At 39.6% G+C, this 27,413-nt stretch overlaps 1 protein-coding gene across 1 annotated transcript in view; it reads left to right on the forward strand.

The window, feature by feature from the left end:
- The window catches only part of PTPRN2 (protein tyrosine phosphatase receptor type N2), a gene marked incomplete at its 5' end in the record, with an annotated part of 788,338 nt that overhangs the window by 283,250 nt on the left and 477,675 nt on the right, over window positions 1-27,413 (forward strand). Inside the window, one exon of the mRNA XM_081933438.1 lies at window positions 26,593-26,679. Within this exon, the coding sequence (XP_081789564.1) occupies window positions 26,593-26,679 (87 nt within the window). The remainder of the gene's footprint in view (window positions 1-26,592; window positions 26,680-27,413) is intronic.

Below are 27,413 nucleotides of genomic sequence, written 5' to 3' on the forward strand. Positions count from 1 at the left end.
CCGGTTTGCTTGTATGCGCGCTATGCATGCTGGATGCATGCTGCATGTGCATGCACAATTCAATTGAAGTTGTTCTGCGCATGTGCAGAACTTAAAAAAATATGGTGGCGGTCATGGCGGCGACCGGGAAATCGGTGCAGAGGTGTGTCCAGCCTGGGTTGCTGTGAGTTCTGCGACTCAGGCTGGCATACCACTACTGGTTTAGCCAAACTGGGCTGAACCAGTAGGAACCCTCCTCTGAAATGAGATTATAGAAACTACAGAAGCATTTCACTGTTGTTCATTGCAGGCAAGATTTTTGCCTGCATTCTCCTGAATAGACTTATTACTATCTTGGAAAGGAATTTTCCAGAGGCACAGTGCAGTTTTCAGCCGCAACAGAATATATCAGACATTATTATCATGAGCCAAGTCCAAGAGAAGTGCATCAAGCATACCAAGCCTCTTTGTTTTAATGTCTTCATTGATCTGAAAAAAGGCATTTGACATATAAACAGGGAGGATCTCTGGATCATCCTGAGATGTTAGGTATATTCAAGAAAAATTGTGAAGTTGATTCTGCTACTGTTTGATGAACAAGCTACTCTTTGGTTTACAATGATGATACATCATTTGCACCTGCCATTTCCAATGAGATAAAACAGGCTTGTGTGCTGGACCCAATTCTATTCCATCTGTCCTTCACTTGCATGTTGTTATGTGGTGTCCAGAATCTAAAGGAGGTTGTGTACATTATATGTTGTAGTCAATTTGCTCCAGCCTGATGATAGCAGGTAAACACATGATGTAATGAAATGTCCAGATCTTTAACAAGTTGTCTGAGATTAAGTTTTATAATGATTAAGATAACTAAAAATGCCTGAAATTTAGATCTCGGCCCAACATTCATGTAAAATTTATGTTTACACTAGACTTGTGCTCATGTTTACACTTCTTCCTAAGTATGCTGACTTATATATTACTTCAATCTCATTTGCAATGATTCGTTTAGTTCTTTGGAAAAGAAGAAAAAGGAAAAAAAATCAGGAATCAAGCCACAAATGAGGAATGGTAGTATGTAACTAAATGCACAGACAAAAGTTAAGAGGGATATCTCTCAGGAAAGCATGTGAGATGTTGCTTGCCATTATCCTCAGCAGATAGCAGAGGCCTGCAAAAATGTCACAGAAAACACAAGTAAGAATTCTGAACTATTTCCTTACAAAGCCCCTGACTTAGGGCATAATCAGAATTTTGCATCATGTGTCAATTGTGCCTGTTCCTGGTCACCTCCCATTTGGATTTCTGTAATGGGTCATATATGGAGCCGCCCTTGAAGATTATCCAGAAGCTTAAGCTGCTTAAGCTGCTGCAAAATGTAGTGATACAGGCAATTATGTGAGTCCTTTAGTACATGTTATACCTCTGCTTCACGAACTGCATTGATTGCCAGTCTGTTTCTAGATCTAATTCAGTGATCCACTAGGCCCAGAATGGCGAACCTATGGCACACGTGCCACAGGTGGCATGTGGAGCCATTTGTCAGGTCACGCGAGGTGTTGCCCTGTCAGCTGGCCAGCGCGCATACACATGCTGGCCAGCTGAGTTCAACCTTTTTTAAAGCAATTTTTCACCCTCCCCAGACTCCAGAGGCTTTATAGGAGCTGGGGAGGGTGAAAAGAATCTCCCTCCCTGGAGGCCCTCCAGAGGCTGAAGCCTCCGTAGAGCAAGAAAACAGCCCTAGGGGCAAACCGGAAGTTCGGGAACGGATTTCCGGTTTGCTTGTAGGGGTTGGTTTAAGCCCTCTGCAGGCTTCAGGGACCTTCAGGAGACTTTCCCGTTTGCTCGTAGCACCCTTTTTAGTCCTCCGGAGGCTTCAGGAAAGCCTCCTGAAGGTCGGTTTAGGGCTTAAACCGACCCTACGGAAGTGACTTCCGGTTTGCCAATAGGACCGTTTTTTATGCGCTCCGGAGGCTTCAGGGAAGCCTCCTGAAGGTCCCTGAAGCTGGGTGGGGGTGGGGGAAGATGTTTTTGCCCTCCCCAGGCTCCTATAAAGCCTCTGGAGCCTGGGGGTGGCAAAAAAAGCATGCAGAAAATGGTGGGAGTGCCTCTCATGCGTGCATGTGCACTGGGGTGGTGGTCGCGTGTTGCATTATGGGTGTGGCATGCCCGCTCACAACCCCCCTGCACTCTCCCCCTATGGCACACGAGCCAAAAAAGGTTCGCCATCGCTGCACTAGGCCATACATTGCATTAATATAATATAATACAAATATAATATAATGCAAATATGATATAATATATTGTAGATTTCTCAGGCCTGTTAAAAGCATATAACTAACAGGTGTGGGTGTTCTTGCAGTTAATTACAAGGATGAGGTTGGTGAATATTCTGTCTTTCACTGTATCTCCTCCCTGGCTACCCCACTTCTACTAAATCCCCAGATAAGCCATCAGGATGGAACTCCTCCTAGGACTTCTTTTTTCAGTAGGGGTACTATTGACCCTCTTAAACTCTTGCCTTTGGCAAATGGTTGGACAGACATTCGAACTACCACCGACCTCCGTTCCTTCCGGCAAAAGTTAAAGACTCACCTGTTTCAATCAGCTGGCCTGGCACTTTCTTAGTTTTACCTCCCAGGGATTTATTTTATTTTAGGGTTTGGGGTTTTAATTGTGATGTTTTTAGGATTAGAATTATTTATTTCTTAGTACAGCCTATCTCCCCTCCAAATGTATCTTAAATGTAGCTTAAATGTATTTAATTTTATGACTGGTTTTATTGTATTGACTGTACACCACCCCGAGTCCCTTTTTGGGAGAGGGGCGGTCTAAAAATCTAAGAAATAAATAAAAATAAATAAATAAAGTTCTTCTTAAACATTTGGAGAAATTGTCTATTCAGTTTCGCTTCCTGCAAATTTTCTAGATAATTTAGAAAAGTTATCACATACAGCTTAGTTTTTCAATACAACGAAGCTACATTGGAAAACCCACAGAAAAATGCAAAGGGGAAAAAAATTCTGCTAAAACATACCCTGTTCTTTCCTTTTCAACTGTTTCACCGATATAGGCGGATCTTGTGTTTATCTGAAGTAAGACTACTCAAGTATTGCTTCTGTTAGTGTCACATTTCCATAATTGCTCTGGAGAGCTGATCTCCCTTCACTCCTACATTCCTGTTACTTTTTCCATGATATGTAATCTCCATTGACCTTCATAGTCTGACCACTGAAATTGATTTTTGCAAAGTGTCATCTGCTTTATAAATTGGTCTGGACTTGAATCTGTCTGAGTTAAAAGGTTTAAATTTCACACCTATTTGTGGCGGGGAAGGAGGAGAAGGAAGGTATGTGCATAACATGTGGCAAGCAGAGATTTGCTGCCCTGTCAAAACAGAAGTAAGCTTATGAATGTTCAGTAGCTAATAAAGCCTTAGAGGAAACAAAGCAGGGTAAAATGGATTGGTGCCAGCTGAAGCTAAATTGCAGGGTTCTTGCAGCCATTACTCTTGGCTTGTTTAAGATCTTAGTGAACAGAATTTGGGAAATGCTATCCCTGGCACGATATGGCCCACCTAACACAAATCCTTATTAAACAGGGCTTGCTGCATTCAGCAACTCCCTTGAATTTCAATTTAGCTGAAATTCAAGACACAAAGCTGAATCCAATGGGAAATCTTGTACAGTTCCCATAGATATTAATATTTATTTATTTATGCATGCAGAATAAAGAATCCCGCATAAAAGTGATAAATTCCTTTTATGCACCTTTTATATTATAATACTTCACATGCTATTCACATACACATCTAGATACAGAGCACAAGAAATTTATTGACTGGTTTATCTTTGCACTTGATTCTCTGTTTAAAGATCATGCATAGCTTTCTCAACAAACTTTCAACAATGATATTAACTTGAAGGTAATTCTCCTATAAACAAATATTGAATAAACTGACTGCACCCTTGAGAAACCCCATAAATTAGTTCTTTCCAAGTCTTAAATCCATTTCTTTTTACAAAATATCTCAGTGTTTGTCTCCTTTTTTAAAAAGAGAATATTTCTCTAAAAAGAGCTAAGTTTTATTATAGATCGCAAACTGGTTTTTCAGTAAAACTAGACAGAATTATCTATCACTATTTGATTACTACTTGGAATATTAACAAGGGCCTAGGGAGGAATTTCTGAGATTTTGTTTTATTCTTATTATTATATGGAGTTTCAAATGGATGTAAATACATTGACATACTGAGAAGCACAGTGACTGCTGAACTCCAGCATCAAAGATTTCTTAAATACATTTTTACATTCACTCTAGCATAGTTTCCTGCTTATGGCAGAGGATCTTACAGTAGAGGATCTTGTAGATCGGAGGTCCCCAGTGCCTGGGCCACAGCCCATTACTGGGCCATGAGCTGTTCAAAATTGGATCATTCACATCCCCTTTTGCATGAGCAGTAGGTGAGCACATGTCCGCCATTCACACAGAAACATCTCCTTTCCCCCTCCCCATGCCAGTCTGCAGAGCCGGAAAGCTTGGGAAACTTTGTGTGGACAATTGGAGAGCTGATAAATAAGTAATACAAAGGAATGACTTACCAAAATGCAGAGCACTTGCTGAAGTTTATTCTTCCCAGTCTCTTGAGTGTGACGGATAGAAAACAAAAATGTGTTAGAGCAGGCGTGTCCAACTAACAGCTCACAGGCCACAAGTGGCCCGGGGCAACTAGTAATGCAACCCCATAAAATCATAAACTTTTAACATGATGTGATTTTAATGATATTTATATACATTAATTATATTATATACTTTATATGTAGCCCTAAACTATTCCTCTTCACTCGGTGTGGCGAGGCAGGTCAACATTTAGACGACCATACTTTAGAGGGGACCTGGGCAGTTTGCAGCTCCTGTGCAATATCTGGTCCTTTGTCTGCCCCTGTCTGGCCCATGTGAGGTCAATCAGAAATTAAAAATCAAATGTAAATAAGTGTACACCGTGCATGCAATACAATTGCATCCTTTGCAAGTAAGCCAGACCGTCACATCCCCAAAAAGCTCCTCTATGGTGAGCTGTCTCAAGGAAAGCGATCGTACGGGGGACAAAGGAAGTGATATAAAGACACGCTGAAAGCCTCCCTCAAGTGCCTGGATATTGACACCACCTCCTGGAAAACCCTGGCACAAAATTGAATGATATGGTGCACACTGATCCATCAAGGCTAGCAGACATCTGAGGACAGAAGAACAACCATAGTACAAGCGAGCACTCTGCAAAGCCAGAGCTGCAAATGCTGCAACAATGGTGCCCACACATGTCTACCCGACATGAGGCAGAACATTTTGTGCCCATATAGGCCTTACCAGCCACCTGCGGACAGATCACAGACACAACCTGTTAGATATCTTCAAACACAATGGATGAACATCATCACAACTGCATTCCTTTTATTTTGAAGGTGACTACTATTTTTTCCAATTTGTGCAAGTATGTGTGCATGTGTGTTTACACACTTTCACAGTAATCAAAACCATATAATTGATTGCTTTTGATGAAGTGTTAAAATATTAAACAGACTCTGTCCTCCACAGCAGCCCTGGTTCCTTATTTGGCCTTTGGGAAAATAATTGCCCAACTCTGCTTTAGATCTTCAGGAGTTCAAGCTAAGAACTGAAAGTATTCAAAATGAAATGCCTATCAAAGGATATAAAATCTTCTGGAGTAGCAGTTTGAGTTGGGTCCAGCCAAGTACAAGCATGTAGTGAGTTTGTTTATACAAGCATGTTATAATAAACTCTGCAGTCCTCTGACAAATGTCATCTCCTTCTTCTCCATTTTCTACTTGCTCCTTCATCAAAACCACAGTGTTGGTAACCAGGCACTGATATTGCAAATATTCATGCTCTGCTGTTGTGGTTCAATCAAAAGGAGGCTGGTATTTTCTCTTTGCCACAGATAATCATTTTCTGTATCAGTGTTTCTTCAGCAACTTTTTCTCAACCTCAGTAACTTTGAGATGTATGAACTTCAACTCCCAAAATTCCACAGCCAGCATTCTGAAAGAATTCTGGGCTTGAAGTCCACAAGTCTTAAAAGTTCATACATTTCAAAGTTACTGAGGTTGAGAAATGCTGTCTGTTTCTGTTTATTTGGATTTATATGCCGCCCTTCTCCAAAAGGACTCAGGGCGGCGTACAACATTAAAAAAAACACACATCCCAAAGTTAAAAAAAATTATATACATATCCAAAAAAACAACCGAATTTAAAAGTCCCATATATCAAGCCATTAGTGCCACTTGTACATTGTTTTCTCCTAAGATGGTGCTGTAGTTGAATTTGTAGGCATCAAAACTGTATATATGTAAATATTTAATCAAATCCAAATCAGGAATGGGGGAAAAAAACCTCAATGACTTTTCCAAAATAATTCATGACTGAATTGTTGATTCAATAATTAAAAGGAAATGACCTTGCCATAACTTGTCTTTTTTCCCCCTAAATTTCAAAATTTAAAAGTAGAGAAAAACTGATTGAAGACTTCACATGTTTCCTTACTTTAACGGTAGAATTGTTTAACACATTTACAGCAATTGGAAATCTTTATCTAGAGGTTGTTTATCCTACAGAGCTTCATGATATATAATCATAGATAGATAATCATAGATAGATGGATAGATAGATGGATGGATGGATGGATGGATAGATCATTCAGATGTTTTTGGGGAAATCAAACACTAATCCTATTGGTTCTATTTGAGTTTGTCCCAACCATTTATCGGTCAGACACGGAACACTCAAACTGTGTCTCAGCAAGCCTCAAGAGATCTGATGAGAGTTTTAAAAAATAAGGTAGCAGGATGTGATTATCTTTCATAGTAGGTCGGTAATGATTATAGTGTTTGAGACATTCGGAGTTTCTAATTCATAGCAAGAAGAATCTAATGAAAGAATAGGCCACTAGATCAAAAGCTGCTCATTATTTTCTGCTAAAAGATCTTAGTGAAAGAACAAAGCTAACAGTATAAAATGTTCTTGAATGATTCAGGTGATATTGGAAGAGAAGCCTGACCTACAACTATATTCTCTGTCAATTTTTCACAAAGTTAAGATATAGCTTTTCAGATAATATGCAGTTTGTTTACGGAACTCTTACTGCAACACTAGACACAGAATATAGAATATATAATAACAGAGTTGGAAGGGACCTTTGAGGTCTTCTAGTCCAACTCCCTGCTCAAGCAGGAGTTCCCATACCACTTCAGACAAAGAGTTATCTTTTTGAAAGCCTCCAGTGATGGAGTACCCCACAACTTCTGAAGGCAAGCTATTCCATTGGTTGATTGTTCTTAGTGTTAGGAATTTTCTCCTTAGTTCTAGTTTTCTTCTCCTCTTGGTTATTTCCAGCTATTCTTTCTTGTCTTGCCTTTTGGTGCTGTGGAAAATAGTTTGACCCCCCCCCCTGTCTCCGTAGGAGCTCCTCAAATATTGGAACACTGCTATCATGTCATCCCTAGTCCTTCTTTTCACTAGACTAGATATACCCATTCTGTGCAACGATTCTTTATATGTTTTAGCCTCCACACCCCTAATAATCTTTGTTCGCTCTTCTCTGCATTCTTTCCAGAATCTCAACACCTTTTTTGGTGACCAAAACTGGTTGCAGTATGTCAAGTATGGTCTTACTAAGGCTTTGTAAAGCAGTACTAGAACTTCATATGATGTTGATTCTATTTCTTTATTAATGCAGCCTAGAATTGCATTGGCTTTTCTGGCTCTTGCCACAGACTGTAGGCTCATATTTAAGCGATTGTCTATTAGAACTCCAAAATTTCTCTCATAGTTACTGGTATTAAGCCATATTTCACCAACCCTGTATCTATACAGTTGGTTTTTCTTGCCTAAAACCTTACTTTTATCTACAATGAATTTCATGGATGCAGTGCTCAAATCTTTTTTGGATTTTGAATGTCTTCTGGGATTTTGGCTATTCCTTCCAGCTTAGTGTCATCTGCAAATTTGATGAGTTTCCCCTCTATTCTCTCATCTACATTGTTTATGAAGAAATTGAAGAGTACTGGGCCTAAAACAGAACCCTGGGGTACCAATTGCTTACTTCCCTCCAGGTGGATGTAGTTCTTTGAGGGCTACACATTGAGTATGCTTTGTTAGTCAGTTACAAACCCATCAGGTGGTGGTGGGGCCTATGCTATATTTTTCTAGCTTGCCCAGAACTAGGTTATAGTATACTTTGTCAAATGCTTTTCTGAAATCTAAACATACTATGTCCACAGCATTTCACTGATCCACTAATTTAGTCAGTTAGTTGAAATATGAAATAAAATTTGTTTGGCATGATCAATTTTAATGAACCAATATTGTTCCTTATTTTTTTAAGGAATAATATTCAGAATTCTCAAAGGATCCAGTAATTTAATTGTGATATCAATTATATTTAGTTATTGGAAAAAATAAATGTGGGTGTATGATTCCTGTTTCTACAAAAAAAAAATTGTAGCAAATTTTGTATATAGGTTAGTTGATAGATGTCATACTAGTGTATGATGTTCCAGACATGGTAATTTGAGTTGGAATAGTATTATAATTATTTGGTTTTTAAAAAATCATACTTTCATGCATAATTAGATAGGCTGAATTCATATAAAACAGAATAGGCATAAAGTTTGTGTCAGTCTTTGGCACTGTAAGTCTTTGATATTTTTCTCCCAGATATAAAAAATCAGTTTCTTGCGCTGAACTGACATAGGAAGACAGTGGGATATATTTGGGCACTCTAGATTTATTTTTAGGAAATCACTATGAAGAAGAAAAGCTATATCTGATTCCTGCTTTTTAGCTGACGTGCAAAACCTTTTCTCTGAAGTGGGTGTAGTTCTTGCTGGACCAGAAACAGATCTGGCATACTCTAATAATTATGGATGTCGGTGTAACTGGGCAAAAGTGTCCCTCATCAAATGGAATTAATTTAATAGATTTAACAAGTGTGTTGGGAAGTGAGAACACTCTTAAGACTCACTTAATATTTTCCCTTTTGTCATAATTCAGTAGGTGTTATGCAGTATCTGGATATTAATATTTGCCTTATTCAACCTGGCAAAAATTGCAGAAAGATGAATTCCATCACCCTTACTCCTGCATTTGACAAGATGTTCTATGTTTATTGAACTGTACTAATCCCCACACTCCTGACTTTTCTTTTACCTTTGAAAACCCAATATTAATTCATTTTTTACACTGGAATAAGGATGGCTTTATATTGAGTTTGTTGAAGGTATGAGAGAGAGCCATTAAGGAGGGGGAGGAGAAAGGGAAGAAGGAGTTGTGAAGGAGGGACTTGGAAAAGCTATGACACAGTGTAAAGTAGAAAAAAACTCAGAATAACTCTTGGCTTTGATTAGTATAAGATGGGAGAAAGGATCTTGTTATTATATCTTGCCATAATAAAGTAGCCTTCCTAGAAAACCTCTGCTGCCTGTTTTTTGATATGGCCCATCCTTAAGGACTGATGGATATAATTGGATATAATTGTAAAAGATTTTAAAACTACATTTAAAGATACAGAAGAAAGATGGGCTGATTTTATGCCTATTCACTTATTTATTCACCTTGAAAATGAGAAAGGTATAGAAATAAAGAAATCTATTTGAAATATGCAAAGCAGTGATGAAATATAGCTTTTGTGATGCTTAGGGCTAAGGATCCCGGACAGCACCCTGGAGTTTGGAGGAGCTGGTAGAGTTGTTAAAGAGAATTCAGGTTAATGTCAGAGTTCACCCCCAGCGAAAGAAGACTCCGAGGCTTGAGTTTCCTCAAAGTTCCATTTTATTAGAGATGTCATATTGGCACATCTTGGAAAACCCGAATCTGAAAGTTTCCAGGTTTTCCCCACCCAAAAGAAAGTTCAAGTCCCTGCCCAGTACCCCATGTCCATCACATGATCCAATCAAGCACTGTCCCAACTGGAGATGCCTCTCAGTCACCTCATTGCAGCTGCAGGGCAAGGTGGTCTTGATTCTCTGAGAAAAGAATGTTATTTTGACTATATATCACTCATACTTCTGTATAATCCCCCCTCCCATTTTCCCACAGTAGAAAATGTGGCAGGCCTGAAGGCCCAATGTAAAAGATGGCTTCCAGATATGACAGCTTTCCTTTCGGGTCAGATTGTTTCCTTCATGGTGTGAGAAAGCAACATCCAGTGAACTGGTCTTGCAAAATAAGGCATCTCTGCATCATAATATAAATACTACCAGGGATTATTGTATTTTTTAAAAAGTCAAGATGGAGGCAATAGTTTAAGCTTTTCCCCCTTATCATCTGCATTGCCATTCATGTAAACATGGGAAGGAACTTTAACTATCATGCAGTTATAGCTACTCTCTTAACTTAAAAAAAATCTCTTGCAGATGCCTCTATATCACTGGTGAAATTCAAATATTTTTACTACCGGTTCTGTGGGCGTGGCTTGATGGGTGTGGCAGGGGAAGGATAGTGCAAAATCCCCATTTCCTCCCCACTCCTGGGGAAGGATATTGCAAAATCTCCATTCTCACTCCACTCATGGGGCAGTATACCATAGATGGTATTCGCCGGTTCTCCGAACTACTCAAAATTTCTGCTACCGGTTCTCCAGAACCTGCCAGAACCCGTTGAATTTCACCCCTGCTCTGTATGCCACTTTATTCCATGCAGGATGAACTGTAAAGTGATATTTCCATTGCATTAAAAAGTAGATGACTCAATGGCTGAGGGTTCCATCTGTTAAGTCCTATTTCCTAATGGTAGATAGCTTTCTAGAGTAGGCAGGAGATACGACCATTAAATCAGATTGCATTCCCCATCCTTATTCTAATATAATTTCTATCTTGGCTTATATTTTCAAACTAATTAAAGCTTCTAATTATGGAATACTACTCTACTTGGCAGTGTAGAGGTAGTTCCTTGCAGGCATAATAGAACAGTTCCTAATTTTCTTCTTTCCCACAGGACTATTGTGCCTGAGGGTCTGTTCCTGTATCCTCCGGCTTTCTGATATTCTTATGACTTCAGCTCTACTACCTCAGGATATTCTCTTTCTGAATCTCTGCTTCTTTCCGCCCTGTTCCCTGATTATCTTGCTTCAAACTCCTTCCCTTGTGATTAGTGGCACAATCTCAAAATGCAGCAGTTGTTTATAGGCATTGAGATGGGCCAGTTCCTTAGCCTTTAAGGGCCACAGAGAAGTTACCTTCCCTTCTGGGAGGTAAAGCAACTATCTCTATTGCCTATGAAGACTTGGTATAAGTTGATATCAAGGATATTTAGCATAACTCTATATTCAGTTCATAATACAATTGGATTTGACTTGAGTGTTGTGCCTTATGGCACAATCTACTACTGTAATTTGAACTTTCTTGTTTTTCCCCCTTTCTGTTGTTTGATTTATTCCTTTGATTGTTTAACTTCCCAGTGAAGAGAGGTAGAAAGCCTGACATTCACATTTGGTATTACTCTGGGTTTACTTTTAGACTTATGGACTAATACAGCGAACTATTTCCCATGGCAGAGGGGCTAAACCTGTATTTAGCAAGCATTCAGCCTCTAAGAAGCAGGAAAGCATACAGAGTGCTCTCATTCAGTCATACCGTGTGAATGGAGTTTGAACAATATTAAAATGACTCATTCTATCTGTCCCATTGGAATGCGCATAAATCAGGAATGGCTCATCATATCAGTAGTATATGTCTATGGAGATTCTCAGTCATCCGAGACATGGTTGTCCCAAGAGGCAACTGGACTATCTTGTTTTTTTCATTTCGCTTCTCATCCAAGAAGCTTCTTCAGCTCTTACTGGATGGTGTGGAATGGGCACAAAAATAATTGTTACATGGCACAAAAGAAATACAGAAAAGGTATGTTATTTGATTTTTGCAGCACTATTAGGGTTGTCTTTCTTACATATATTCCTAGATTATTTCCATTAGCTTTTAAAGTTCCAATCTTCTGCTTAAATGCAAGAATCTCTGTTAAATTAGTATATGTTGGCTGAACTCAGAGATATCCTCATGGAGTGGGTAAAAAAAATCAAGATGGCCACAATTGTGCAATTGAATCCTCACCCATTTTATGTCTGTTGTGAAGCATGTAAAAAAAAAAAAGGGGGGGGAGGGTCAAGGTTCAGTTACATGGAAGTGGCTGCCATCTTGACTTTTTGGATTCCCCCTGAGAAGACTCTTAGATAACTACCTTCTGCTTGTCCTGTATAACAAGGGGACTGAACCTGCTTATTTAACAATTAATTTGATAGCCATTTTTAAATTTTTAACTACATATGTGAAGAGGGACACGGTGACTCAGTAGTTAAGAAGCTAAACTTGATGATCAAAAAGATCAGCAATTCAGCGGTTTGAATTCCTAGCGCCGCGTAATGGAGTGAGCTCCCATTACTTATCCCAGCTTCTGCAAACCTAGCAGTTCGAAAGCATGTAAAAATGCAAGTAGAAGAATAGGAACCACCTTTGGTGGGAAGGTAACAATGTTCTGTGCACCTTCAGCATTTAGTACATGACTATGGAGACATCTTCGGACAGCACTGGCTTTTCAGCTTTGAAACAGAGATGAGCACTGCCCCCTAGAGTTGGGAATTACTCTACACATGTGTGGGGGAACCTTTACCTTTATGTATGTGAAGGTTCTTATTTTTCTTTTGTTGCATTTTCTTATATTGAATGATACAGCCTACAGTACAGTCAGAAACAAAAAGATTATGATTTGTAGTCAGGGACCTTTCACAATTGAAGCTGGGGAAGAGCTGATGCAAATAGCAGCTGATAATTGAAAATCGCAATGGTGCGTGTTAGTTGAGAAACTAGGCATGAAACAGAACAGCAGACAATCTTGGAAACTCCTTGAAAATCTAGGTGGAGACGGAATCCAACTATGTTCAGCAAAATCATATGGACGTAACAGCCGATCAAGTAGCCAGCCAGCTGTTGAAGAATGGAAAAAAGCAAGGTAAAAAGGTGCAAGAACCAAAAGAACAAAATAGGGGCCTAGTAAATGCCCCCTTTGTGGTCTTTGAGCTGGAGGAAACTAAACAGACTATGAAAATGAATAAAGCAGCAAGTGTTGGTGACATAAGGACAGAACAGATAAAAGAGTTTAACCCCCATACTTTTGAGTGGCTCCTGTAGTTGATGAACACTGATAAAGCCAAGTTTAAGATCCTGAAATTGTAGAGGCAGGCTAGAGTTGCTGACTTACTGAAATCCAGCAAAGACAAAGATAATCTAAAAATTACTGACAGTCTCACTCCTCTGCCATCTCACTGGAATGAATGATTTTCAGTCATATCTCAAAATTTACTGTTGAAAAGATCATAAGGAATTTTTGCAATTTATTGAGGATGGTTTCAAAAGAAAGCTAATTATTGGAGTGGCTTTCATCAACCTAACGGCAGCACAGGATACTGTTAAACACAGGATATTGCTATGCAAATTAAATAATAACACTGGACGTAATAAGCTTTACCCGGGTCATTGGCAGCTTCCTCCAGAACTGGAGATTTTATATGATGTTGGATGGTAAGAACGAGCTGACACAGGAAGCATATTGTATAACATATATATGAATGATCAATCAGTCCCAATAACACATGTCTATTTATCTACGTGGTCAATGCAGTAATAGCTGCACAAGGATAAATGTTTGTTGAGATAGATGGGACTTATAGGAGCAGTGGCGTAGCGTGGGGGGTGCAGGGGGGGCCAGCCGCACCGGGCGCAACATCTGGGGGGCGCGCGCTCGCACTCGCAGCTCTGACGATGCCATAGGTCCCTTCTCCGATCTGTTTCAGCTTCTCGAACTCCTTGACGCTCCGGCAACTTCCCAGCTGGAAGGAGAGCTGGTGAGAAGGCCGTTTCTGCGGCTTGGGGGCACGGGGGGAGGAAGCAGCCGGTGTGTGTGTGTCGGGGTGGGCTGGGGGAGCAGCTCCTGCCTGGATGCAGCACCGGCGCCCGGCAGGTGAGCACAGACTACACAACCCAGCCTGCCCGGCCGCCGGGGGAGCGTGAAGGGCACCCTGGCAGTCGGAGTCCGCTCACCCGGTGTGCGGGAGGCACCGCGAAGAAGCCGCCGTGCAGCCGCTTCAGGCGCAGAGGCTTGGGCTCTTGCTCCGCCATGCTCTTCCCTCCGCCGCCTCCCACTTCCGCACAGGCCAGCCCCACACACACACACCCCGGTCCCTTTGGGAGGAAAGGCCGAGGGGCGGAGGGGGTTCGCCCCGGGAGGCTCCAGGCGGGGCGTCTCCTCCTTCCCTCCCTCCCTCCCTTTGTCAGGCCAAGGAAGCGGCCGAGGGGAAGAGGGCAGGCAGTGTGGCCCAGTGGTTGGGGCGTCAGACTGGCCCGTCTCAGCTCCGGAAGCTCCTGGGATGACCCTGCCCAGTGCAGCAGGGGGGCAGTGGTGTAGCGTGGGGGGTGCAGGGGGGCCCGGCCGCACCGGGCGCAACATCTTAGGGGGCGCAAATTACTTGCCTTGCCCCGGGTGCTGACAACCCACGCTATGCCACTGTATAGGAGTGATTGAAGAATTAGAAGGATATTACATTATCAACCATTTAAAGCCCAACTCAAACAAGACCCAAGTGTGTAGTTTCTACCTCTGAAATAAAAATGGAAGAGTTGGATGTTATGGGCAAGGGTACTGTCTATAACACTGTCTAACACCAAAGCACAGTACCTTGGTGTGACACTCAATACAATACAATACAATAGTAGAGTTGGAAGGGACCTTGAGGCCTTCTAGTCCAACCCCCTGCCTAGGCAGGAAACCCTATACCGTTTCAGGCAAATGGCTATCCAACATCTTCTTAAAGACTTCCAGTGTTGGGGCATTCACAACTTCTGGAGGCAAGCTGTTCCACTCAATAGGATGCTGTCTTTTAAATAGCAATGCCTAAAGAATAGAATAGAATTCTCCAAATGTGGTTTTCTTTGGTGCATATACTCTCAGTGTACATAAAAAGAATAAAATACATTCATTAAGAATCATAAGATACAACACTTAGTAATAATCATGGGTTACTAATAAGCAATCAAATTGCACTAGGAAACAAATAAAACAGTATAAATTGTAAAGATGCAACACTAAAGATACAACACTAAGGCTAAAGTCAACTCAAGGAACAATATTATGAGGAAATTGATAGACTACAAATGGGGATCTCAACCATCTACATTGCGTACATCAGCTTTGGCCTTTAGCTCTCTACAGCAGAGTATGCTGCTCCAGTATGGAACATATCTGCATACACAAAACAGGTTGATACCACTATCAATGAAGCAGTATGCTTAGTTCAGCATGTTTCAAACCTACACCAATTGAGAAAATATATCCCCTCACTGGCACCATCTATGATCAGGAGAGAGGTTTCAGAAAACGCTGAAAGAATTAAGCAGGAAAATGACCCTTGACATCCTCTGAACCGACATTTGCCCCAAACCAACTGACTCAGATCTAGGTACAGCTTTACAGCAAGAACAAACATTCTTGAAGCTACACAAGAACAAATTAAAAGATGGAGGGAGGAGATTGTCAAGCAAGGAAATAATCTTAAGGGGGGAAATGGCCGAAGGATCTAACCTCCCTCATACTACTTGGAAGACCCTGAATAGGTTAAGGGTTGGAATTCCTAAATGTAAGACCAATATTTTTTTATTTTATTTTATTTATTTAATTTGTCACTCATGTACAAGATAACAAAAATAAGAATAAACATGAATAAGAACACAGGAAATGTGTACAAATAAATGGGGACATTAGGACAGGGACAGTAGGAACGCTGGTGCACTTATGCTTGCCCCTACTGACCTCTTAGGAATGGGGTAAGGTCAACAGTAGATAGTGGTTTAAGGTTAAAGTTATGGCGGTTTGAGGATGTAACAACAGAGTCGGGCAGTGCATTCCAGGCATTGACCATTCTGTTGCTGAAGTTATATTTTCTGCAATTAAGTTTGGTGTGGTTTACTTTGAGTTTGTATCTATTGTATGCTCAGATATTATTGCAGTTGAAGCTGAAATAGTCGTTGACACATAGGACATTGAGGCAGGTAATTTTGTGTACTATGCTTAGGTCAGACCATAGGCGGTGTAGTTCTAGGTTATCCAAGCGCAAAATTTTGAGCCCGGTGGCATAAGATATTCTGTTGTGAGCAGAGGAGTGGAGTACTCTTCTTGTGAAATACCTCTGGACTCACTCAATTGCTTTAATGTCCAATATACAGTGCGAATTCCAGACAGCCAAGCTATATTTGAGGATTGGTCTAGCAAAGGTTTTATATGCTCTAGTTTGCAGTACAATGTTACCGGAGAAGAAGCTGTGCAAGATTAGGTTAACAACTCTTAATGTCTTTTTGGCAATGCTGTTACAGTGAGCTCAATATGGTCAATATACAATATGCTCAAGTGGAGACTCTTAGCAGGTAACATATGGAGGAACACTGAGCCTGCTCCATCTGCTGTAGGGATGGGTTTCAGCCGATATGCGCCAGTACGCCCATACCCGTTCGTGAAATTTAGCATGTCTTCCCATACCCGTTCTTCTGGAGGCCGCATACTGGAACGCTCTCTCCCCTGGCCTGCTCCCTTGCTCGCTTCCCCTGCCTGCCCAGTTGCCACTTGCTCGCTTGCTCACCCCGCCTGTCTGCACCAGACTTGCCCCATCCACCCACTTTCTTTGCGAGAGCGGATGATTGGGAGAAGCCCATGTGACGCTCTCTCCTTCTCTTTGACAGTCGCCTGGTTTCCAATGGGGGCAGAAGAAATCCATGTTTTTCCTCCCTCTGCATGGATTCCCCCCCCCCATTGGAAATGAGGCAGCTGTCAAGGAGAAGGGCACGTGTGCCACGTGGACTTTTCCAACAGCCGAACTCCCCTCCTGTTCCTTTTTTGGCTGTTGGAAGAACCCACACGGAGCCCGCTTTCTTCTCTTTGACAGCTGCCTGGTTTCCAATGGGGGTGGGGGGAAGGAAGGAAGAGAAAGAAAGAAAGTGGGGGAGAGAGACACAAGAAATAAGGAAGGAAGGAAGAACAAAAGAGAAAGAGAAAGGAAGGAAAGAAAAAAAGAAAGAGGGATGGAGAGACACAAGAAAGGAAGGAAGAAAAAGAAAGGAAGGAAAGAAAGAAAGTTGGAGAGAGAGAGACAAGAAGGAAGGAAGGAAGGAAGGAAGGAAGGAAGGAAGGAAGGAAGGGATAGAAAGAAAATAAGTGGGGGAGAGATACACAAGTACAAGTATAAATCTTTATTATGGTCAAAGACCAGCAATACACATTAGTTTTTACAATATGTTAAAAAGTACTGACATTAAGATATAATTAAAAAGTATTGACATTAAAAGTGGAAAATAACATACATGTTCTCAGATTGTTCGGGTCACTCCCTGGTTTACCTGGGTGCAATGCTGTTAAGTATAGGAGTAAATTCAATGGTACAAAGATTGTTAGAGATATGTCCAGATAATTGGTACAAGATGACAACTATACTTATGTAGCCAATTTTTTTCTTATGGACATTGCAGCAGCACAGAACTTTGCCACTGCATACGTGGTAACCAGGTTAGTGTCCTGGAGGAAAAAGATTAGATAAAAATTGTCTGCCCTCCCTGGCAATCTCTCTAATAAGTGGAGAATATGTGCAGACCTACAAGCTCTGTATAGCTCACAGTGTACTAGAACATGTGAGATATCTTCAACTTCTCCTTTACCACGTATAGAAACCCGTTCTGCTATAGGTGTTCTCTTATACCTGCCCTGGAGGAGTGCTGAAGGAAGAATGTTAAATCTGGCTCTGAAGAAAGCTATTCTTTGTTTTGGGAAGATCAGGTCATTTAGATATCTTGCCGATTCCCACACACCCCGTTTGATTCTGTCCCTACTGTGGAGAGGCAACCTATTTAGTTCTTCTTGGAACTCCATGTCCTTTATTCTATTAATTACTACTTGCTTTGCTTGATCAAAGCCTAGGGACATTAAGAATACCGGTGAGAGCTCATAGGAGCCCAGCTTGTGATCAATTGCCTGTTTCCAGTGGGAGAGGAAATTGTCAGTCAACACTAGTGGAGTGTCCTGCCGGCCTTCCTCAGCAACCAAAAAAGAAACCACCTAACTCCATTTTGCAGAATTAAGAGTACTTTTACTGCTAATGAAAAAATAGCAGCTAAGCAAAGCAAGAGGCAAAAGCACGTGAAATCATACATATCAATATGTGACCCAACCCCCTCCCCCTGGTAACCCTCATCCTAGTGTCCAATCTGCAAATCCCTTAGGTGTCATGTGAGTTCCATCTTCAAGGAGCATCATCAGGTTGGTATGCAGGACGGTTGGCCTTGACCGACACCAAGCGCTGATCTCCAGCATGCGGAGTAGACAGTGAGACCAAAACTCCCTTTTTACAATCTCTCCTGTACTTAAACTTCCCCTCCCAAATACCAGCCCCCCCTCCCCCCGTTTCAATGGCAGCCGAAAGCAAATAGTGAAACAGAGGCTGACAGTCCCTCTGGAAAGAACTGCATTTTAAGCCAACGAATGATCATCATCTTCCAGGCTCTTACCTGAATTTGAGGCATGCCTGTCTCAATTCTTAACTGGGCATTTGGAGTTCTATTGGGCAGAAAGAAAGAGAGGAAGAGAAAGGATGGGAAGAAAGAAAGAAGGTGAGAGAGGCAGAAGAAAGGAAGAAAAAGAAAGAAAGGAAAGAAAGAAAGAAAGAAAGAGGGAGAGAGACACATAAGAAAGAAAGAAAGAAAGAAAGAAAGAAGGAAGGAAGGAAGGAAGGAAGGAAGGAAGGAAGGAAGGAAGGAAGGAAGGAAGGAAGAAAAAGAAAGAGAACTTATGATCACAATTAGCCCAAAATTTTGGTTGCTAAGCAAGAGCGTTGTTAAGTAAGTTTCACCACATTTTGCAACTTGGCCACGCCCACCCGGTCACACAACTGCCAAGCCACGTTCACCCTGTCACATGACCGCTGAGCCACTCCCACAAAACAGGCCACACCTACAGAATAGGTTCTAAAAATTTTTGAAACCCACCACTGATCTGCTGGTATGTTTGCTACTATCAGAAACGTATACCAATAATGACTTATTTTTGGCCAATGACACAGCCAGAAAGAAGAAGAATTGATTTGGAGTTATTTTATATGAAATGTTATTTAAATGATGTACCATCTCTGACCTGAGTATGTGTGTCATAAACAAGCTATTACAGATGAAGTGGAATTAACAAGCAGAATTTGCAAACCTTTTCCTTTAGAATATTTAATACTGAAACTCCATTAGAGATATTTTTAATTGTGCCACAAAGTATAAGAATTTACTTTTGTCCATCTTTTCCTTCTGACATAAATTGAAAAAAATATGTAGCACTTTGCCCTTTTTATTTTTATTGTTTTAACTAGAGTAGATTAAATAAATGAAAAAGAAAGGCAACTGAAGCTATGTGGCACTGTTAGCTTAGTATACACTACTTCCCAGCCTTCACTATTTTTATTGGAAATAAGCCTTGACTGTTGGTGATAGAGAGCATGTATTATAAGATAATGGAGTAGTGCAAAGAGTATTGTTCTTCTAAAGGAACACTGAATTACACAATAATGACCCCTGGGCAAAAAGAAAATTGTACTTTAAGAAAGTAGTCATTTAAGATTATTTTATAAAACCAGGTAAGACTGTTTTAGACATGACTAAAGCGTATTTTGTAGGGTTCTTTGCACTTCATTGCCCAATAGTATTGTTGTGTGCTATTTGTTTATTGGCTATTTGTGATGGATACTTAGCTTGCCCCTGGCAAATGCTCCAACTAAAGCTTGATTTAGAGTTATCCACAACTGCATGTAGGCATCACCGCATACTTGTGTTATGAAGTGGTTGATGGGTAAATATAATTTGCAGATGGCTGCAGATGGGCCTATGTGCACAGATCCCAAATCCCAACTGTGTGTTGTGTGGAGGTGTGTGTCCTGCATGCTGATTGGTTGATCTGACTTCCTGTTCTGTGCTTTGCTATTTGAGCACCCTCTAGCCTGAACCCCTTCATGGATTACTGTCTTGTTGTGGCGAAGGGGCTTGTGTAGCTCAATGAAGCTATGAGCCATGCCATGTAGAGCTACCCAAGATGGACATAGCAGAGAGAGCTTTGACAAAACATGATCCACTGGAGAAGGAAATAGCAATCCACTCCAGCATCTTTGCCATGAAAACCCCATGGACAGTACCAAAAGGCACTGCCTGGAGGAACATTGTCCATGGGGTCACGATGGGTCGAACATGACTTCGCAACTAATAACAACAGCCTGAACAAACATTTGCTGAGTATACATGAAACAGCTATGCAATCGTCTCTAAACAATTGTGTGCATATGTTCCCTGACATGCAGTGATACTACAATAGGTTGGAGAATTATGGACTGTATCCCTTGTCTTCTTAGATGACCACAGATGGTCATGCTAATGGGTAAATGACCTTTCCTACTGCTAATGGTATTATAAGGGACCTGGGATCTGTGCTTCTCTTCAGATCCATTATATTATTTCTGGAAGAGGTTGGGAGGTTTGGTTGATGCAAAGAGGGACAACCATGGAAAGTCTCATCAGACTTCCAGACACTTGCAGGTAGACCTGGTTTTGTAGTGAGCACAATATTTCTTTTGCATCACAAAATCAACACATGCATTTCACTTCATACCACCACCTCCCAGTAAAACCAAAAATAATATTTAGTATCAGCTTTGCTGCCATGACAATTATTCATGTGAAAAACCAGTCAGTGTTTGTAATGAGATCCTGCTGTGTACAGTGAACACGGGATTAAAACAAGGTTCAAATCCTCACTTCCCTCTTAGTTTGCTCCAGGGTTAGGCTCCAGTCGTCAGGCTTACTTAGTCGTAATGTTGATGTGAAGATAAAACGGGAACCTATGCCCATTTTTTATTGGAGGTGCCTAAGTGTAGAGAAGAGCACATTAAAATGCTTCAAATAAATGCAGAATAAAAGATGCTGCTCTGAACTGCTTGAAGGAAGAAAAGGAAATGCACAATACATGTGATTGATTTGAGAAGGTAGCAAAAACTTCTTTTTGGAAGGATATAAACAGAAGCTTATAACTAATGTTTCATGAGGCAAATAAACTCAGAATACATTTCAGTTTCAACGCCTTGATACATGTTGTGCTATATCTTTTTTGACGCTAAAGTAGTTAAATGGGCCTTTGCCCTCTTCCACCAACATAAATACACCATGTCTGACTACTATACCACAAAGAGTTCTACTCAGCCTCCTCTTTTGCTGATTATAATGTTGAATTTAGAGGCTTGTATTTTCCACAAAGCGTTTAATTGATTGCCTGCTCCTTCCCCATTCTTTTATTTCATGTTTTTAAAAAATAAATGGTGATAGGTAGAAATATTTCTTTGGCTTTTTCCAGGGTGATGGCTGGTATAATTTAAGTGCAGCACAGAAGAATTCTCCCAATTTCTTTGCGTAGAGAGGAAAGTGTGATTTCTGTTCGTGGAATCAGTGAAGATCCATTGCTTTCCTGTTTCCTGCCAGGATAAAAATAATTCATTTCTGAGTCACACATAAACTGCCACAGAAATGATTTGGTTATTCCATTCCAAATAACAGCATGCACGATCTTTTGCTTGTTTCTGGACCATGTCAGATAAACAGGGGTGGCAACTGTGGCTTAATTTGGAAAGGGCACTGATCAGATTTGGTTCTACTCTTCCCTTAGGCACCGAAGACAGCTGGATGACCTTGGGCCATCCTTCCTTCTCAGCCCTACTCAGCCTCAGGCACTGTGACAAGTTGATTGATAAACAAAATCCCTTGTGGCATCATGCATTGATAAGCTTCACTCTAAAAACTAGACAAGCACAGAAATTAGGCAGAATAACAGTGACAAATATAAATGAAGCGTAAAACTTGCAAATTAGGCAGAAGTTCTATCAAAGAGTTGCCTTGAGGTGAGATGGTGGCAAATAAATCAAATAAGTAAATAAAATAAAGGGGATATTTGTGTGTGTGTGGGGGGGCATTATTTCTGTATGTGTTCTATAAATCAACATTTTTTTCTGAGAGTTTGGTCATCAAAAATAAGGGTCAAATAGCTATCATCTTCATTTACGACTTCTGCAAAGCCAAGAATTGTGTTTTGCTGAGTGAATGTGCACTTGCATGTCATTCATTTGTACTGAACTTTTGTCCATAAGAATAATTAAAGCTGAGGAAATGTCAACATTGTCATAATTCCTTTTTGTCTTCCGGAATGGGTTTTCAATCTTGTTGGAAGTGAGCACCAAAGGCTTCAAATCCCCTTACCACTCTTCTTTTACATCTCATTTTAGCACTCCATTTTGATTTTGTAGCCTGCAGAAATATAGTTTTATGCATGCAAATAATACCAAGTTAATGCCAACAACATATTGTACAGCTTTCCCTGCACCTCTGGATAAATATAACACCACAGTGCTTTGTTATGTGTGAATGTGCATTTAAAAAAAAACCTACTCTGATCTCTGACACCTGTCATCCCCACAGATTTGAACCACTGTCCTCAGGAGTGAAAGATCTAATTAACACAAGGCTGTGGTGTCATGACAATATCTTGCTTTCACAGTATTTTGAGAAGTACCACAGTTCTTTCAACTCAGTTAAAGCCTGAGTTTTTATATGAATAAGAAGCATTTTGTATTTTTTCCCTTGTGAAAATACTAAAATTCCTTTTAATTTTTTAAAAACATGGCAAAATAATTGACATGGCAAATAAATCTAGCCTGCAGAGAATCATATCTTTGTATAAAGCTGTCTTAAGTTCTTTGATAAAAAAAACGTATTATTTGAAAAAAATCAAGAATTTTTTGTCCTAGCTATAATCCAAGCAAAGACTAAATAGATATTCCCTCAGGGACTATATATATTAAAGCTTTAAACTACATATTAAGAGCAACAGTTCTCTGTCTAGCATATAAATTGTACGCTTGTATGTTTGTATGCTTCACTATTTAGATAGCATTCATCTTGCTCCTAATAATAAATGGGTCAATATTGGCATTGCAATAACTAAAAACAAGATGCTGATTGATTTGATTTGAATACTATTTATTGATTTGATTTAAATACCATTTATTGATTTGATTTGAATACCATTTATTTCAATAAATTTTGATAATAATTCTATTTTTATGTCAACACCTGATAAAATTCTGTAATACTCTTTAACATACCGGTATGTTGAGGTATATAGCTCTTGTGTCTGATTCCTTAAGCAGATGGTAATAATGCATGAAGTTTTAACTTTCTGATCACCATTTAAGATTCATGAATCTTCTTAAAATCAATACTAGTCTTCTGAACCAGCATGCTTCAAATATTTTGGACATCTCTCATAATCTCCATCTGATATAGAATCCTAGAATGTATGGGTATGAATTTGGAATAAAATCATTGCAAATCATTTGGAATCAACACAGAGCAGGAATCAACATTATTTCTGCATTCCTGACAGGTACCTATTGAGCCCCTGCTAAAATACATTAAAGGAAATCCTTAATTTCCCAAAGCAATCTATTCACTACGTTGTTGGAGATTACCAGGTTGAGCCTGAAGAAGGGCTCAAATGTCATGAGTCCCTATGTGCAGACAAGAGATCTAAGTCAAGCCCATCTTCAATTCCTTCTACACTTCTCCCGCTAAGTTCCCTTGTCCATTATAGTTCAGATTCTTATAGAGAGATTAAGCTTGCAATAAATCTTTATACCCATTTGAACTGTCTGGATTTCTTGATTTTTCTTGATTTTGACATATGTATATGTCTAAAATTTGCTTCCTTATAATGTAAATCTACTCTTTCTTGTTTTGTCTTCTGGAGTAAAGCTGAACAACTGTATCCCAACTTCTATAGTCCTTCCGATACTTGAATAATTTGTGATGCCTCCTTGTACTGTTCTCCAGATTAAATGCACCAATTATTTTCAACCAATTCTTATAGGCTTTTTCCTTCCTTACCATCTTGGTTGCTTTCCTCTGGACTTGCCCTATTTTGTTAGTTAAATGTCTTATTTATTTAAGAAAATTTATATGATCACTCAACTCCTTGTCAGTGACTCTTTAGATAAAACCCCGATTAAAAAAATAATAACCCCTCATGTGATCAAAATATATTATGTCCACTGTACTTCTATGGTCACCTAATAGGGTCACTCTGTCAAACAAGAAGATAACTCATACTTATTAAATCCATGCTGGAATATTCAGAGCAATGTATTATTTTCTAAATGTTCACAAATTGATTACTTAGTAATCTGTTCCAGACTTTTGTTTAGTATCAAAATCAAGATAAGCAGTCACATCTACCCAGTTCTACCCTTTTCAGTCAGTCAGGTGTTATATTTGCTTTCTCCAGCTGTGCTCCTGTATTTTTTTGTCAAAGAATTTAATTCTGGCCTTGAGAAGGAAGTAGGAGTGGGAGAAGAAAGTAGTTCCCCTGGAAAGAAAGTGTGAGGATTTGACAGGCTTTCAAGGTTTTATCAATATTCTACAAGATTAATATTCATTCTACAATGATAAAGTAGCTTTATCTAGTACAATTCAAAACACACTGACGATGTCTCCTAGAATGGTGATGAAATGTTTGCAACCAAATTACCAAGCTTGGAGCTCAAACCAACAACCCATAAAGTACCTTTCCTGGAATATCAGTTTCTTGAACTGCCTTGCCTCAAAGGGTTTGTACGTTTCTGAAAGGAGCTTCAAATTACGTCTGCAAGATTCTGCAAGAATCTTGGTTGCGACTTATCTTGTCCTAACAATTAACACAAGATAATAGAATGACTGTTACCACATTAAGAGTCTGTATTATGAGAAAGGCCCTGTTTGGGGCCTATCTCTCTCTCTCTCTCCATGTGTGCTTCTGCACTGTAAATTGCTGATTGACTGTTTGACCTTTGCCTAGTATGTGTATGTATATATTCTGTAGTCATAAACCACTATCTATTATTACAAACCCCTGTTTGATGTTATTGCTCCTGGGCTGTCTCACATAATTACATTGCGTGCACTCTGACAGGGGGAGAAACTCTATTTTGCCCCTGTCACCTCTTTATAATTTTTCTTTTATTTTGAACAAAAATGAAAAAAAGCACCTTTATCTGTTGTGTTGCTGTTGTTGTTACTTTTCTTATGAAACCAGCTTTCTTCTGCAATAGAGCTTGATTTTTTCCCCTGCAAATACTAGCTATTTACATCTCCTTAAAGGAGATGTGGACAAGATGGTGATGAGATAGCACCTCACTGCAGACAGTTCCTTGATGACCATAATCTCTCTATTTTTTCCTATACATGCACATTTTAACTCTTAACTCAGTTGAAAGCCCTTTGTGGTTTCCTAAGTTGTCTCCTAATTAGTTTTCTTAATAAAAAGGAGTTCAATTGTGTTTCCAGTATCTTCTTTTTAATGTTCTCAATCGTTTCACTTCAGGATTTATATATATACACACACACATACATATATACATACATACATACACATACGTACATACATATATATATACATACATATTTATTTAGTGCATCAACTCTTACTATTGTGACTTTGGATGGCAGACAGTAATAATATTGCTATTTGCTTACCTTGCATTCTTATCCAAATACATGGTTAACACATTTCTAAGGCACAAAACTGGAGAGTGGGGTAGGAATTGAACTATTTTTCTTTGAGCTTAATTTCTCTTTCCACGCCCCGCCCCCCGTTTAAACTACTCTTTTTGCAAACATCATTTTGTAATATAACATGAGCATTTCTATAGTGAATTATGTATGATGGGTGGAAAAGGCTATATTATTTCATACAGGTATGTGTTTTGAATACCCTGTTTTCTTAATTGCTGGAATTATACAAATGTACTGCAATCCTAGTTGATTTAAACTGTTGGAGACAACGTATTGCTATCCCATTGTCCTGTTAAAAATAAAAGTGAACACAAGATCTTTGCAAAGCACCAGATGCATGTCTCTTCTTCAATTATTGCTTGCAGGATGGTGTACTACTTCTCTCTTTTTTTAATTCTTGAATTTATAACATTTTTGTCATTTGCTGGGCAAGAATTCATTTAGCAACTAATGAATGGGGAGGTAGATTTTTCTTTCTCATTTGATAGAGGCTTGCAATTTACTTCCTTTGTTTGTCACTAGCTTCATCTTGCCATTTTTCTCTTACATCGTTTTCCCTCCTTCTCTTTTTTTTAAAACTGCATTACATTTTTTATTGAGGACCAAGATGAACTGGTCCCTGCATCATTGGACCCATTACACTTCCTAACAATTCCATTTACACCTTATTGTTTGTCTTATTGCTGGAAAATTCAGGTGATTCATCATGCCTGGGAAAGCACCTGATCCCATTTCCCTTGATATCGCAATCACTATGTGACAGGAATACTGTAAGCATTGCCTTTCAACCTACCTAACAGGCTAAGGTGATACGTCTTTGGGGATTTTTAGCCTCTCGTGTATTGATGAGATCCATTTTTGTAATGCTATTTTCTTGCTTCTTTTCAACAGCCCTCTGAGTGAAGAAAAAGGTTTGGACTTAATAAAGGAAGTTGCTGGTCTTTTGAAGCTCCAGATGACAGCATTTGCTGATATCAAGTATGTGCAGTAGAAATCTTTCCCTTAATGTCTCCTTTTCCTAAATTTCTACACCAATATGGAATTTGTCCTGTGATATAACAGTCAAAAAACAAACCAAAGTACAACCCCTTCAGTGATTCTATTGTCTTGAGATAGCTTGTCAGATTAAAAATGATGTAAAAGAGGAAAAACACATGTGAGGATTATTCGTCAAGTCACTAGCAGTTGGTTCAAGAAAGCGTTCAACCTTATAGATTTACCCATGAGAACTAAAGATGCAAAAAGTTTAATTCAAAGGTAGGGTATACATCTAATGTATCTGCCAGTATATTCTATTTTCCTTCTACTTGGTGGGATTTGGGCAGTAGTACATCGGTTTGCAAATTAGACTGTATATTAAAGGTCCTAATTGCTTAAAATTATGTGAGCATTCTTGGAATAGAACCAAACTTTATTTGCATTTCTAGGATACTGCCCAAAATGCATCAGAATAACAAGTATTGTCTTTAACATTGTTATGAAATGCTGCTTGTAGCATCACTACAACTACATCTGGTAACTTAGTATTCACTTTGTATTAATAAACAGCACTATATGAAAGTCTTCATCAACCAAACCCTTGATGACCAGCAGAAATCCATATGGAATATGATGGAATATCATATTAGGCAGAATTTATTTGAAGATGGAATATGATATGATTGAGGAAGAGACATTCCTGCTTAAAAGCATGGATTCTTATTTAATTTTTA

Source organism: Natrix helvetica, assembly GCF_964273705.1.
Source record: "Natrix helvetica genome assembly, chromosome: Z".
In the NCBI taxonomy this organism is placed as follows: Eukaryota; Metazoa; Chordata; class Lepidosauria; order Squamata; family Natricidae; genus Natrix; species Natrix helvetica.